Source organism: Lepisosteus oculatus, chromosome 2 (assembly GCF_040954835.1).
Source record: "Lepisosteus oculatus isolate fLepOcu1 chromosome 2, fLepOcu1.hap2, whole genome shotgun sequence".
In the NCBI taxonomy this organism is placed as follows: Eukaryota; Metazoa; Chordata; class Actinopteri; order Semionotiformes; family Lepisosteidae; genus Lepisosteus; species Lepisosteus oculatus.
In genome coordinates, this window is record NC_090697.1 from 41,465,053 (window position 1) to 41,481,167 (window position 16,115).

The 16,115-nt window shown below is 34.1% G+C and overlaps 1 protein-coding gene across 3 annotated transcripts in view; it reads left to right on the top strand.

The window, feature by feature from the left end:
- Positions 1-16,115, top strand: part of plcb1 (phospholipase C beta 1) — a 385,213-nt gene that overhangs the window by 230,866 nt on the left and 138,232 nt on the right. For all 3 annotated transcript variants that reach the window (XM_069178667.1, XM_069178666.1, XM_069178665.1), the window contains exons 6-7: positions 2,597-2,650; positions 4,058-4,133. In XM_069178667.1, coding sequence (XP_069034768.1) covers positions 2,597-2,650; positions 4,058-4,133 — 130 coding nt within the window. The remainder of the gene's footprint in view (positions 1-2,596; positions 2,651-4,057; positions 4,134-16,115) is intronic.

Here is a 16,115-nt window from a genome sequence, read left to right on the forward strand (position 1 = left end):
CGGCCGCTGGATAGGAACCCGCATTCTTCCGGTTTATTTCCTTCTAATAAAGGGAAATAACTGTGTTTAATGATTTTTTATCATTATTATATTTAGCATTGTATTGAAGATGTTCTGAAGAAGTCTAAAGAAATTAGAGAAGCATTTCATTTTTTTATTTAAAAGTATCTGAAATATACTGATGTAAATGATAAAGAAGGTTTAAAGAATTTAAAAGAACTGTAGTACAAAGATATGACAGCAAATTACAGATACATTATGCAGATTGCAAGCAGAATCATAGAAATTACAAATGAAAATCCAGATCAACGTATCATCTTTTCAGCAATGATATACAACACACAGATGTAAAACATTTTAGATGTAGTATAATGTATGACTTCTCTGAGTATTAACGCAATTTTGGAAGTGTTCACGCACGAACCCGATCAGCCTCTGGAGAGAACATAGCTGTGTCACTCTTTCTGTGCAGAAATACCACTTGACCAATGGTTTCCATATCATGTTGTATTATTATCCTAGCCCTATGTGATCTTGTGTAGTCCTGTGGGAAACTTTCAGATTGGTACACAAGAATGTAAAAGCTGTTTGTTCAAGGCCTTTATTGGTGTATGGATGAACAGTAAAATAGCCCTAAATAAAGTAACAAAATCATTTTTTTGTATTACAAGATTGCACCCCAAGTTACTACTGTACGTGCACTGCCTAATTGGTTGGTTTGATTAACATGACATTAAGCATAAATCTCAACAAAACATTTCCACACATGTTGTCTTTCCCTGTCAAGTGCAAAAAGGCAAAACATTGCACAGTTCTCTGTGCCATCACATCAAATGATCTCAGGTGTACAAAAGACTGTTCAGTCAAATTTGAATGAACAATATAACAAAATATAAAGGGCTTTCATGCTTAACATATTAATATTTACAATTAACGTGCCTAAGGAAATAATCTTGACCGTAAGGTAATTGCTGACAAAACCCATCTCACTTGCCAAACATAAACTAGGGAGGCTGCGAAGATAGGGTGGAGGAAGGAGTACAAAAGATGTGTGCAAAAAAGTGCTCAACTGCCAAAATATGTGCAAGAGAGTGAAGTACAACATTACAATTCTACTTTCTCCTGAACTTCTGTTTAACTACTCAGCTTGTTGTTATGTCAGCTTTCAACATGTTAGCCTAAACAGCCTCCAAACATACTGATTATTTTCATGCAGACACTGAGCTACAGCCATTCTGCAGATGTTCCCGGCTAGTTCATCCTAGAGGTTCTGGTGTTCTGGTCACTACAGTTTGACACAGTTAAATAAATGGATCAAGCAGATATGATGGTCAGTCTCAGGATAATGTGTTGGTATGGAGACTCTTTGCCTTCCAGAATGTAGTCTGTCAGTTTCCAGGTTTCCCTGATGTGATCTGCTAAAGATATCTTGTCCAGTGGGCAATTTATGGTATTTAACAGCTAGGTGAGCTTTAGTCGTGCTGATAACAACCATGTGATCTTTATTAGAGGAACAAACAGTGCTGTTATCTTTTGCTTTCTGTGTGTTAATTAAAATAATTCATTTTTAAATAATTATTCGTACAGATTCTCACTCACCTAATTTTGCTAAATACCTAACACCTGATATTTTTACGAAATGATGCTTAGGATTTTGTCATGCCATTGGACATTATTACAATATTACTAATATTAAACAATCAATATATCTGTCGCCATTTAAAATGTCAATACACCATTGTGTCTATGTTTTAATGTTTTCATTGTACATCAGCATATTTTGATGTAACTCAAATGAAATAATGAAATGATCCATTTTACTTAAAACTAAAGATACTGTATAACAAATCTTAGGATGTTTTTCTTAAGATATTGCAATAAAACTTAAATGAATAACAGGTTATCCCCAAGGACTCTGTATGCCATTTTTAGGTATCTTTCAGTAACTTTGAAATTAATAGAAAGTCATTTAGAGATATCAATCTCATGAATCTGAGAAATCCTCAGGAAAAGTGTGGATTTATTTCTATTCATCTACAGTTTATCTATTTATCTAAATTATCTGATTATCTAAAATAATTTAACACGGTTTTAAAATTTCTGAGAATGCATTTATGTATTTTATTAAGTAGGTTTGCATATAATCATAATATTAAGATATCTCTAAAACATCTCAATATATACTACAATTAAATGCTCTACAGTATCATGAGGTTGAGATAATGATTTAGGAAATAATTCAAAACTATGAATGTACAGGAAAATTGGCTCCTGATTTCAAAGTATCTTTAATTAATGATTAAATCCTCAAATTGTGTTAAAATCAGTTTGTGTCTTAAAATACTTTGAGACATATTCTGTTTACTTTATCTCTCATTTTTTGGCCTCCAATACCTAACATGCTATATAATGCATACAGGTACAGTATACAGTATAGTCAATATATAAGAAGTACATGTGTGCTCGTGAGTGATAAGCAATGTATTAAGAGCCTATAAAAAAAACGTAAAGATCTTAAGTTATAAGTTTCTGTCATTTATTTAATTACATTCTGGAAAACTTAATTTTTAAATAACATTTTTTTTTCTTTTAACAGATATTCACGACTTAAACTTCAGTTAACCCCAGAGGGACGTATTCCTGTAAAGAAGTAAGTTGTGCTCTGTATGCTTGAGAAGATATTTGCTTTTGTGAGTTGATGCAATAAAGATGATTCAGCTTAATTTATGTTTATATTACAGAAAATGTATTTGTAACTCTTAATGCCTTTTGACATTGTAATTGGGATAGGAAATTATAAATCTGGCCAACCACATAATCAAACTTCTTAATCTAAACAACAGTGTGTAAGTAGCGATTATTATTTGTATTGAGTTGAGTGGAATTAATCTGAACTTGGTTTGATTTCCTCACATAAATATATAAATCTGTATTGTGGACAATGGTTGGGTTATACAGATATGCAATCTTTAGCAACAAAATATTTATACACATGCTTCAGATTTCTGTGGTGAAAACAGTGATAAAATGTTTAACTGGTCAAATTCAATTTGAACTTTTTTTAAGTGTTTAAAATGTAATGGTTGAATTGATGTTGTACTTTGTCCTAAACGTTTGGCCATTTTTAAACACCAGTCTACAATTTGTGCGTTGATCTATTCAAAATATCATAAAAAACAGGTGCATGGTCCTCACAACATATTAGACACTTAATTAATTCTTTTTATACCTGCTTTCAACTTGGATTCCAGGATCCTGATTTATTTATGCTGACAGCTGTGTTATACTTGATTTATACTAATAGAATATTTAATTGTAGTTTTTGACATTGCTCACAATTGTCCTACTTTCTCAATATAAAGATATTTTGTTTATTTACTTTGAGGTTTATGTGTTAAACAAAGGAGATTGAATAAATAAAAAAACTGCATTGTGGGAAAACAAAAACAATGCAAATGTTGTTTCACTAATAATGTTTACCCTGCTGCCCCTGTTTATCAAGTCATTGACCTCATATGATGTATTCCACCATAAAACTAGTAAACTAGCATGATGTTTTGTTATAGCGAAATAAGACATTGTAAACAGTATTGTCACATGCTTAGTACTTAGTTCATTTACTTCTACGTACCAACTATTTGTGTCACATATAGTTACTTTAAAGACATACATAACTGTAAATTATCACAGTCTTAAATAGTTTACTAACATATTTAAATTACTTTGACACTGTATAAAATGATTAATTATGCTGTCATATTCTTAATTTATTCATCCTCAGTTATTGAGTTCTTCATAACATACAATAAACTGTGCAGACAAATGTTCATAAATTGCATTGAATACCATAAAAAGTGGGGTGGAAATTTAAAAATGGTAATTAAAGGGGCAAATATAACTCAAAACCTTTATTTTCAATTGCTCAACTTATTTGGAGAAATTAAGATAGTTTTTTATCAGGGTCTTTTTGGCCCAGCATGTATTTAGTAACAGTGAATTATGAAGATTGAAAGACAGATTGGTAGGATTATTAACAGGGCTTACTCCTTTTCTACAGCATCTTTCGGATGTTTTCTGCAGATAGAAAGCGTGTTGAAACTGCACTGGAGTCCTGCAGCCTTCCTTCTGGCAGGGTAATGATCCATTTCCTTTACTGTATTGTTGCTATGTTTTCTTTCGCACTTTTAAATGTCCTGATTTTTCAACAAAGTTCCAATGACTTTCAGTGTAATATGTATCACATTTAATTTCAGTACGATAGATTATTTCTTGTGAGCAAGATAATGGTCATGCTGCCAAGTACATTTCAGGGTGCCTTGCACAGTTTTTACATTTTGTTCCTTTAAAGCTTATAGTCATCACACTATGAAGTAGCAATCATTTCTTGCTACATGCACAGCCTACTCTACGCATTCAAAACAAAATAAAAAGAAAGAAGTATAAAGACATTTTATATAAATAAAAATGGAGAAGCCATTATAGAAGGTGTACAGAATTACTTTAACGAGTCACAAAATAAGTTAAGTGGCCTCTGTCTCCATGCAATAATAGGTTTTCACATGATTTTAGAATAAGTAAATAAAAATTTCAAGCAAAGATTCAACTTTGGATACTAAGGAGATTCATCTGCAAATGCAAAGACAATATCCCCTTGAGAAAGGGGAACTCGATCATTAAGAAATGGAAGCTGTAACTGCTTAGATCAGGTTGTCCTTCCTACTGTAACTGGGCAGCTGGGCAAGAAGGAAACTGGATAGGGCTTTCACTGTGAGACCAGTGGTGCCTTGGCAGAGAGATCGGTACAGTCCAGTGGCTGAGATGGGAGAAAATGTCCATGAGTTAAAGCTGGCTAATATGTTAGAGTGGCAAGTGGCAAGAAGAAAGTATTACTGAGAAAACATCACATCCTGCTTGGAATTTGCAAGAAAGCATTTACGTGCATATATGGGGCAAAATTTGTTTTATGGTATAAAATAAACTTATTTCCCAGTATCCAAACCTAATTTGTTCCTGAAAATCTGTTCGGAAGGCAGGAGATCGTGAACCAGAAATAAAAATTCCATTATTTCTTTTGGGGAAAATTCTACCCCATTCCAAACCGAAGACAAGTTCACTCAAAAACCATCCTAAACATATAATACCATATAGACTATTATAGCAAGCTTAGTGACAAATAAGAAATAAGAAAACTATTGTATGTGTAAAATAATTAATGATAATATATTTACACTTTTCATTCTTTCGTAATAGATCTCTATCAAAGCGATCGGCTAGAATGATGTGCATACTGTTGTTGACTATTACGCTAAAGAATCTTTATCTCTTCCTAAAGACCCCATAATGAACAGCAACTCCAAAACAACTAAAAAAAATGTTTTGAAAATGAGACCCCAAGCTTTCATTGTGATTGTAAACAAAGCACTGCTGCCTCACTGCGTCCTTAACCACAATGCCTTGAACCCACGCAGAAACAAGCAGCTGTTCGGTGGCCAAAGTCGGTCACTTTCAAACTTCAAAATTCAGATTAGTGAAATGTTGTTCTTATAATGAATTACAAGGTACAAATTCATGCCCTTATACCAGGGTATGAATGTATATTACATCAAGTGAAAACAACACAAGACATAGCTCAGTTATAACTATCCTTAATGACAAGAATGGTGATGGCAGCGTTAAGCTGCTTCTCACCAGCAGTTATGAAGCTTGGCAAGATTAATGGGAAAAACAGATGCAGTCTGCTAATTCTGTACCTAAAGCCGGGTTATTCACAAACTTGCACTGTAGATAATATGTAGCACAAGGCCTTTATTGATCTAAATTAATTAAAGATAATTTCTAATTATATACACTATAAATTATGTTAATATGTACTCTGTAATATGGATTAATGCAAATGTGTATTGTACTATATTTACAGTATAGATGTAAAATGCATTCACAGACATTTCATTTGGATTTCCAGGATCATTTAATATAAAATTCATCGGGGAAAATAAATTGTCTTTTGAAAAACAGCAAATCTATTCAGACATCACAATTCCTTCTCTCAGTTATAATTTCATTTCACAAATTGCTTTTGTGTGTGTTGGTTATTTATTTTTACTCCTACATAATTTAAAGTCGAGTGAGTGGCTTTTCTTTTACAGAACCAAAGATTCATTGTCTGGACCAGGAATGTCAAACTCATTTGTTATGACAGCCAGATTTGATTTAAATGTACTTTAAAAAGGCCATACACACTGTGAAATATCAAAATACTAGACAGAACCATTTCATATTATTATTTGTAGTGTTTTGCATTGATGGTGTTTATTTTATAACTATGTACTGTATCCCCTTTTAAAATGCAAATAGTATTCATCGCATCTTAACTAGATGCCAAATTAGAAAAAGCTTACTAATAACCCTGTGAATATGATACAATTTTAGCATTATTAACCGTAATTATTTAGAATATAACAATTGTGAATATTGTACAATATGTACAAAATGTAAAGGTATGTTCTGAAAATAATCTAGTCAGGACTTTTTGTTCTGTAACTGGCAAAAAAGATTTTCCATTCTAGACACCCACTACCTCTGTGTGAACACTTGATTTATGAATATTTGCTACAATTAAGCATTTTTTTTCATTTTCCAAAATAATTTTCACTACAACAAAGGCACTTCCCTTGATATTTATCATTGAATGGCCTCCTTATTTTTAACATCATGTCAACAAAACATATTACCAATGCTTCAGGTGTTAAACTTAAATTAGGAAAACATTTCCTGTATGTAAAACATGAAGTGACAGAAAATATCGAAAAAACCCAAGCAATTGAAAGACTGCTTTCAGTCTTCCCTTGAGCTGTGAAGTATACAGATGCAGCCATTCAAAACAAGCGGGGTATGCTGCGGTATACCGCATTATGTCTTATGCAAATTAGATTATGTTATTAGTATCCGGAATCACCTTGTAAAACCGGCAGGTGGAGCTAATAAAGCTTAACCTCTCATTTAAAGCGTTTGAGCTGTCAGCAAAAAACATACGGTTTCAAATCCTGATCACTGCGGAGGGACAATCTTTATTCAAATAAGAATTTAAGTTGTATACTCTTTAGACTTTTAAATTTAAACTGAGTATTACAACATGTTAATCATTATACATTTGGTATATTTTATATATAAAAAAATAGCAAGATTGCTCAGTTGGACAAATGTACACAGCTTACCATCTTTATCATAAATATTTGAATTATGCAGAAATATTTTAAGCATCAAGATCTTTCCCGAAGATATTACTAATATTATTAATAATGAATGACCTTGGACAAGCTGTAAACTCAAAGTATTACCCTGGTCCACATTCTTTGTAACCATCTTTGTAAACAAAAAGACTTTATTTTTTCATTGACAAAAAGTAACACCACAGCATTTCGTTGATCCGATCACACATTCGTTTCCAATTATACAAAGTCTTGAGAATCTCCGATTCACCATGCCTTTCACATGCTCATAAAAGATATTAATTTAGGAATATAAACATGTAACTCTATGTAAACTGTACTGTATATGGCTGGTCTTAGTATTTTAAAGACAAAATACACACCAGTATTCCATTTCTCCCTAAACATTTTAAGCATCAAAGTCTTACATGTGGTTATTTCGAAACGTTTTTACATGTTCCTTCTGACCATATTACTGTACGTCTATATACTTTGTGAAAAAATTATCGTTTTAACCTTTTCTGCGAATACGCTCGTTATCGGATTAAACAAAAGTATACTTTTAGAATTGGATTAATAATGAATATAATATGGATTAGTGTATCTAAATAAATTAATAATCGTATAACTATTTCTGTATTGATATGTGTATTGCTGTGGCGTGACAGCTTAAGTGACTGATTTATAAGTGTGAGGTTGGGTGTACAAATCCAGCAATGAGTTTTCTTTTAACAAATAAACATTTCTTTGAAAAACTAAAATAGCAAATATTACGGACACTACAGTATATTGACATTTTTTAAATTTCTAAATATCACAACATGTTTGTACTGTATGTACACAGCGATACCGCAGGTTGTAGGGCGCAAATCCATGTGACCCCGAACAAAAGCCCAACATTAATGTTGTGCATTTGCCTGGCGCTGCGCGGTTTTCAACTCTCTCTACAGGAGTGCTGCCTGTGCCTAATTAAACTTGTTTCACAGGTATTTTCAAAGTAGAATAGGGTGAGTCTTCCAGTGAAAGACACTCCACCTTCCCCCACAGACACATTTTTTCTTAGAAAAACAGATATACAGCGCGAAGCTGTCAGTCTTCTGTGTAAAAAAAATTGGTTTGAACACCATGGGTGCTGTTTTTAATAAGCTGCTGAGTAAAGAATAGGAATTTTCTTGCTGTCAGCAGTATTGTGTATATAGTTTTATGTACAGGCTGCGAAAAGTTAAAATTAGGCTGGGCAAACAATCAAAATAAATAAATCAAACACGAGATATAATGATATGTTCCTACTTAGACATTGAACGACTTTAAAAGCTATAAAAACATGTTTTGATAGTTAATAACCACTTTTTATGAGCGACAAACTGGTGATTTTTCTTCCTTGTGATCAGTTTAGAATCTCTGTCTACGCTGTAAGGTTTTTACTTCTTAATTAAACATTTAAAATACACGAATTTCATAAAAACAACACACATTTCGAATAGAAAAAAACATATTCTGTTGTCTTCCTGGTATGTAGAACAGATCAGCAGGTCTTTTTTCCCCAGAAGCTCTGAAAACAGCTTTCTGCCCACTGCGCTGTGTCAGACGGGGAGGTAGCACCGGGAAGGAGGAAGCACGGAGCTCAGTATTGCACAATGGCTGTAAAGCACCAATTGCTTCTGCGTTCATAACTTAGTGTTTAAAATTAAACAACGTAAATCATTTTCTTTGACTTCTAAGTCCCTTAATTATCATTAAGCACAGGTTTCTTTTTTAATACCATCATTAGAGAAAGCAGGAACTTATTGTACTTTCTAATGACATTAGCCGTGGAAAGATTACAGATTACAGATTTTAATCGTCTTTAATTTTGTTATACATTTTAGAAAAGTTTAATCTATGCATACACCACAAAACTATTCTTGATTGTATTTCTGAATGCTATGTATAAAATAAACTTGCAGCTTACTCAACGATTCTAAGATGATCACGAGGAAGTGTATTGCATGTCTAACCCCGTTTTCCCCATTTTGATTTAAATCACAAATACGTGTTTAATTAAATGCCTTTAGTAATTCACAATATGACAATGTAATGTAAATAATTATTTTTGCATTCTAAGTCTCTTAATTCACTTTAAGCATAGCTTTCTCACTATTTAGATTTATTTTTCTTACAGATGCAGCCATTCAAAATGGGTGGGGTATTTCGCGGTATACCCCGGTGGGCGTGTCGCATCAAAACGCAGTATCACGCAGTATCACACGGTGTATCGCATCATTTGACGTCATGCCGGAAAGTTCTGGAATCACCTTGTAAAACCACCAGGAGGAGCCAATAAAGCTTAACCTCTCATGTACAGCATTTGAGCTTTTACATTTAAACTGTGTATTACAGCATGTTAATCATCAGTCATTAAAAAGTTGGTATATTTTATGAAAGCAAGATTGCTCAGTTGGACAAAAGTACACAACCTACCTTTATCAGAAATATTTATGCATCAAAGCCTTTACCGAAGATATTCCTAATAGTATTAATAATGAATGACTTTGGAAAAGCTGTAAACTCAAAGTATTCCGCTGGTCCACATTCTTTCAAACCATCATTTTAAATGAAAATACTTTTAGTTTTTTTCTTTGACAAACACCACAGCATTTAGTGGATCTAACTAATGAGGACAGGACATAGCTAGCCAATACGATAAAGGAATGACTTTTTTTGCTAATTTCTTTAGCACATTTGTACAAGCCCTACTTTGTCAGGCATTTTCTTTTACTGCAACAGACATAAAAACTCCCTTGCTTTTAACAGAGCGTTTCATAATTTCTAACTACGAAAATTATTTAAACTACGACACTTATCATTCAACCAGTGGTCAAAATATCACAAGGATCCTCAAGACCACATCAAAGACTGTATTAAAAGATACTTGTATCAGATACATGAGAATCCAGGCTTTTTCATCAACGCTTTATTTTCCGTATACCAGATATTATGGAACCACTTCAGAAGGGTGTCAGCCAGTCAGATTCCAGGAATCGGTACTTTAAAGAAAAAATACACACCGGTATTCCATTTCTCCCTAAACATTTTAAGCATCAAAGTCTTTAACTAACAGGTGAAATAGCGTGTAAAAAAGTGGTACTTTTAAGCTTTTCTGCTAATATAATATGGAATCGCGTATTTAAAGAAATGAATAGCGATATGATTATATTCGTGTACTGCGACAGGGCTGGGTAGGGCTGTTTTGCCTCACAATCAGACAAATGCAACATAAATTCGGCTGTGTAGTCTTCTAAGTATTTTAATAAACTTTCAGCATAGCTTTCTCCCCGTTTAGATTCATTTTTCTTGGGATCTTGGGATCAAATGATCCCAGATTGTAATCATTTTTATTTTTTAAATACATTTTAGAAAAGTGTAATCTATACTAAAAAGCTGTACACCACCTGCTATAAAGATGCATATTGTAATACTTTCGGGCTCGGATAGGATGGACACAAGAACTCAGACTTGCAGAGTTAAAGCAAGTTAAAGCAAGTTAAAGCCTTGATTTTATATATCACATTTAAAAGTGGCATCTCAAAGCAATACAGATTACAAAGTAAATACCCAATACTGATTGTACCCATCTGTCATGCTAATAAAGCACCTTGAATTGAATTGAAAGAGAGGGGGGGAGGGCGAGCGAGAGAGCACAGCCAGAACAGACAGGCAAATAAGATACACTCCACAGACATTCACAACAGCGACATATCATAAAAAAACGTTTGCACAGATTGTTAAATTATTACTTGTCTTTCAGGAAGTTAAAAAAAAACACTTTAATTACTTATCCAGTCTCTCGAAATAAAATTATTTTTCAAGCAATGCAACTAACGTCGGGCAACGTGTTTTTTTTTAATCCAACATTGACAGCCACATCTTAAATCTTGTCAGTCAGCTCTTTTTTCTCTATTTGAATTGTGGCGATTCAAACAACTTGGGATAACAAGTGGTCTCAAAGTCACCGAGTTCACAGAGCTTCAACAACAGATTACAATTTCCTTAGTCCTTCCTGAAATTGTCAGATTATGAGTGAATAAAAGCATTTTATTAAAAACACATTTGCGTTTGTTTGGGAGCTATATTATGTATTTTTCATATGTAAGATATAATGATGTGTTCCTGCTTACACATCGCACGACTTTAAAAGCTAGAAAAACAGTTTCTGGCGAAACACATTATCTGGCGAGCCTTGTTTTGTCAAAGGAAAATTCCATTCTACTCTGAGAATGTAGGGGGAGGAAGAATGCCAGTGGTCTTTTCACTTACTGCAATATTATGGACACTCAATTGACAGCTGATACAGCATCCCACCGCGCCCACGCGCCAGCATTATATTCTCATGTACGGGTAGAATATGTTAATTGTCTTCCAATGAAAGAAGGGTTCCTTTCGCCGTAGTCGGGAGACATTAGAAGTTTGCCACGCCCGGACTGTTACACCAACGGATTAGCATGTTAAAGCGATTTCATTGAGGAGCCTAGCTTTCTTAACTAGTAAGTACTGTACTTACTGGGTTTTGGAGGGGGGGAGGTGTCTTTCGCTGGAAATCTCGCCCCCTTCTACTTTGAAAATACCTGTGAAACCGGTTTAATTCGTTACAGCCAGCACTCCCGCAGAGAGGGGGGTTGTACTTGCAGTGCATCGGTATAGATGGGAAAGCCAGAGCCAAGTCAAGTCTAGCCATGTGTGAGATTAGTCTCACAGAGCTTCAACAGCAGATGACAACTTGTGAGTTTGATTAAGAATGAATAAAAGCATTTAATTAATAAGGCATTTGCGTTTGTCTGGGTGCTGATAAAGTAAAAAACAATTACTTTCTGACAATGAAGAACTGTGTGTGTGTCTCTCTCTCTGCTGGCGTTTGTAATCGTTTTTATTTTTAAATACATTTTAGCAAAGTAATGTACCATAAAAGTATTATGAGAAATATTTGGGTTAACATGTTCAGTGTTCAGTGTGTGGTAATTTGTTTGGTGCGAGTGAAGTTTTATTTAAAGCTGAGGAGAGAATGCAGGCTCGCGCTGTGTCCGTTATTCTTTTTATCTTTTTGAGCCAGTGAAAGCTCTGTTGTCCTTCTGAATGCCTGAATCATGTGAATGCCTGAATCATTGTACCGAACCAGTATTTTTTCTTTAAAATACCAGTAACAGCAACATACAGTTTACATAATATGTTGATGTTCCAAAATTAATATCGTTTATGACCTTTATGACCTTCGTTATGCTCTTCGTTAATGTCTAAGCCGGAACACATTATATATCATTATTTCTTTTAAAAAAAATCGTTTGCCCAGCCTAACGGTATTGTTGTTATTGTATTTATCCTGTAAAGCACTTTGAGAAGCCACCTTTAAAGGCGCCATATACAATAAAGTTCATTATTATTACTATTGTTAATTTGCTGGACAGAGAGGTGAACATTATTACGCAGAAAACAAAGATAGCGATTTACATTGCATTGTGCATTGTGCTGCTGTGATACAGTTTTAAATAATTAAAGGTCTAAACAGTATCAGCTTTATTTATGGGTTTTAAATAAAGGCGATTTTAACGCGATTTAAATCAATATAAATGTTTATATTGTAACCCATAGGTGACTATTCATTGTTATTAAAATGACTTAAATTCGATCATGTTGTGATATTTAGAAATATTAATTTGTTTGGTGTTAGTGAAGTTTTATTTAATCTCTGACCCAGGGAAATGTTTTATTTTTTCAAAGAAATGTTTGGTAAAAAAAAAGTCATGGCTTCGGCCAGATTCGAACATGTGATTTAGGAATCAGGAACCTAACCCACAGCGCCACCGGCAAGGTCACATGAGGAGTGTTGAAAAAGACCTACAAACATTATCAACAGACATCGTACAGCGTGTACTATTCTTGTGTTGCGGCACATGAATAGAATTATATCGTTATTAATTTCTTTAGATACGCGATTCCATATTATATTCCCTTTTAATCAAATTCTAAAAGTATGCTTGTTGACTCCGGTATCACATTAGTTAAAGACTTCGATGCTTAAAATGTTTAGGGAGAAATGGAATACTGGTGTGTATGTTTTCTTTAAAGTACCGAGACCAGCCATATATTGTATGTTTATGTTCCAAAATTAATATTGTTTATGGCCTTCACACGCGTTACAGTATGCTCCTATTCTTTTTATGCTCAGCTACTAAGATTTCCCTTCAGTGGTAAAATTCCATATAAATATTCAATACTAAAACGGGCACAGTAAAGACATTTAAATCTTTCTACGACCGACCAACGAGTGCCCCTGTCGGTCAACCAATCACGTACCGCGGTATTTTGCGCGAGGCCGTAGCCAATTACCTCCGGTACGTGTCTGTACCGCGCACTTTGAATGGCTGCATCTGTACTATCGTTAAACAAAGCAGGAGCGTATTTTACTTCCTCATGGGATCAAACATGGAAAGATTAGAGTAATTGTTTTTATTTTTTAAATAAATTTTAGAAAAGTGTCATTTATACAAAAAAGTTACATTTAATACCACTCGATAGTTATATTAATAGAGATAAGCTCTCTATTAAAGCACAGATCAACGATCAAACAGCAATATCTCATACACTAGGACTGATCTGTGATCTGTGATGTGGTGTGAATTGTGGTGCTCTAGCTGGCTGTGCCGAAAAATTAAAACCGGTTTAACAACTCTTAATCTTTAATCTTAGAATCTTTGAGTAAGCTGCCAATTTTTAAAAAAATTTAATTATACATTTGAAACACTTTAATTTTGAAAACGCAACACACATTCCGTACAGATACAGTAAAATCACAATTTACTGTCTTCCCGTGGTGTAAAACGAATTAGCGTGTGATTGAGACAATCACAATGCGGTGCCCACACTGGGGTAAAGTTAGCTTGAAGTTTGAAAATGATTTTGACACGCCTGTAGATTTTTCACGAAACCTCCTAGAGTTACGAAAACACTTGCTGTGTGTACAAAGTACATTGTGACTGTTTTCACAGCCTTCACTATGTCGTTTTTAAGCCATTTTTTTACCACACTCGAATATTCTTTTGTTCATATCTTCGCAAGGGAAACACAGAAAGCCTTCAACCAAATGCATTTTAAAGACCACGACTTGTGAAAATGTTCACAGCCTCCACATAAAACCATCAGTGAGCTAATTCTCTACAAACCAAGAGAAACATACATTCAGTATACCATTCATTTATACCGTTTCGTTAATAAACTTTGATTACTACTTCTACACTACTCAAAACCAAGTGCGTCACTCATAGGAATTAAATTGACATCAACTGGGGTTGAGGTAACAATTGAATTCTTGAGCTGTAACGCAGAATGTTGAATACTCATCCAATCTATGTGGATTCAGATCTCCTGTGGACACAAAAGAACAGCAACCGGCTGTTGGGTCCAATCAGCGTCCTCTGGAAATATAATTATATTAATAATATAATTCTTATTCAAATTAAAATTATTAAAAGTCTTAACAGTTTAAATTCTGTAATAGGCAAAAGATTGTCCCTCAGCATTGACCGAGATTCGAAACAAGGCGTTTTCCTCCAACAGCCCACATGCTGCACATGAGATGCTAACCTCAGCTAAGCCCAGCTCCACCTGGTGGTATTGCAAGGTATTTCACCCTATTTAAAAAAAAAACATGCAGTACTTTTCAGTTCGTTGCAGATCGTCCACCGTGTTTTAGTGCAGCATACCTCGCACGTTTTTTGAATGGCTGTATCTGTAAAGTAATGGGAAATGTATTCTTAAGAAGAGTTTTCAAGTAGCAAATTAACTTTGTGATGGGTTTAAATGTGTATTAATTGTTAAAATGTAGAATAGCTTTGGGATTCTTTTGGCTCTGAGAATAGTGATCAGCAACTCCTGCACCTTTGTGGTGCTGATAGTACTAACGGTGCCTGTGAGTGTAAGTGAGAAGCGGTTTGCCTTGTTTCATATTTGGAAAACATTTAATGTTTTTAATTGAGAAACATACAGTAATTGGCTGAATGCAAGTTTAAAGAGATATTGCTAGGAAATTGAATTCCCCATGTAACCTAGATGGAAATCATTCACATAATAATTTGGATGACAGGGTTGAATTAAGAGAGATAGAAGTTAATGGACAAAAGTGGAAAACAATAAAGTAAATAACAGTAGCTGACTGAAAGTTCAAAGTTGATTAATTCAGTTGGTCATTTTAAGTCCACATCAAATGTCACCAAATGAAAGGAAAGAGTATGTTTTTAACATGTTGGTATGATGGCAGAGATGGAGAGTGGATGAACAGGAGCTCCGCATTCGGCCGGCATCAATTCCTGCCAGATATGATACGCATGCACTTCAAGGCAAATTCACTAAACTCATTTAAGTTTTAATTAATGTGTTTATTTATATGTATTTATGTGTGTGGAGAGGGGGGTGGTGTGTCACCAAGTTTTTACATTTATGTAAGTTTTTTGTTGATTGGAAAAGATTGAGAAATACTGTTGTAGATCACCAGTATAATAATCACCAAATTACAATGATTTCACATTTTTACATGCTTATCTCAAACACCCCAAAACAGGGCCTGCCAGGGGACGTAAGGATGAAAGAAAATATTTAATTAACTGGAGCTTTTTTGTATCAGTAGAAACATCTCTTTTTAAGTTTAACACATATAGGACATACTTCAGACATTTCACTTTCTCTTTTGTAGCCCAAACATAGTCTCCTTCCTCTGAAAGCACTACAGTACTATTAAAACATTCCTTGTATCTCAAAAGAGTTATTTTTAACAACCTAGTAATACTCAAGGTATTGTCAGAGGAGCTTAGTCAATGAGTCAAAGCCTGGCAAAAAAAATCTGCCAGAACGACTGACAAGATTTGTGTTAATGCATAATTG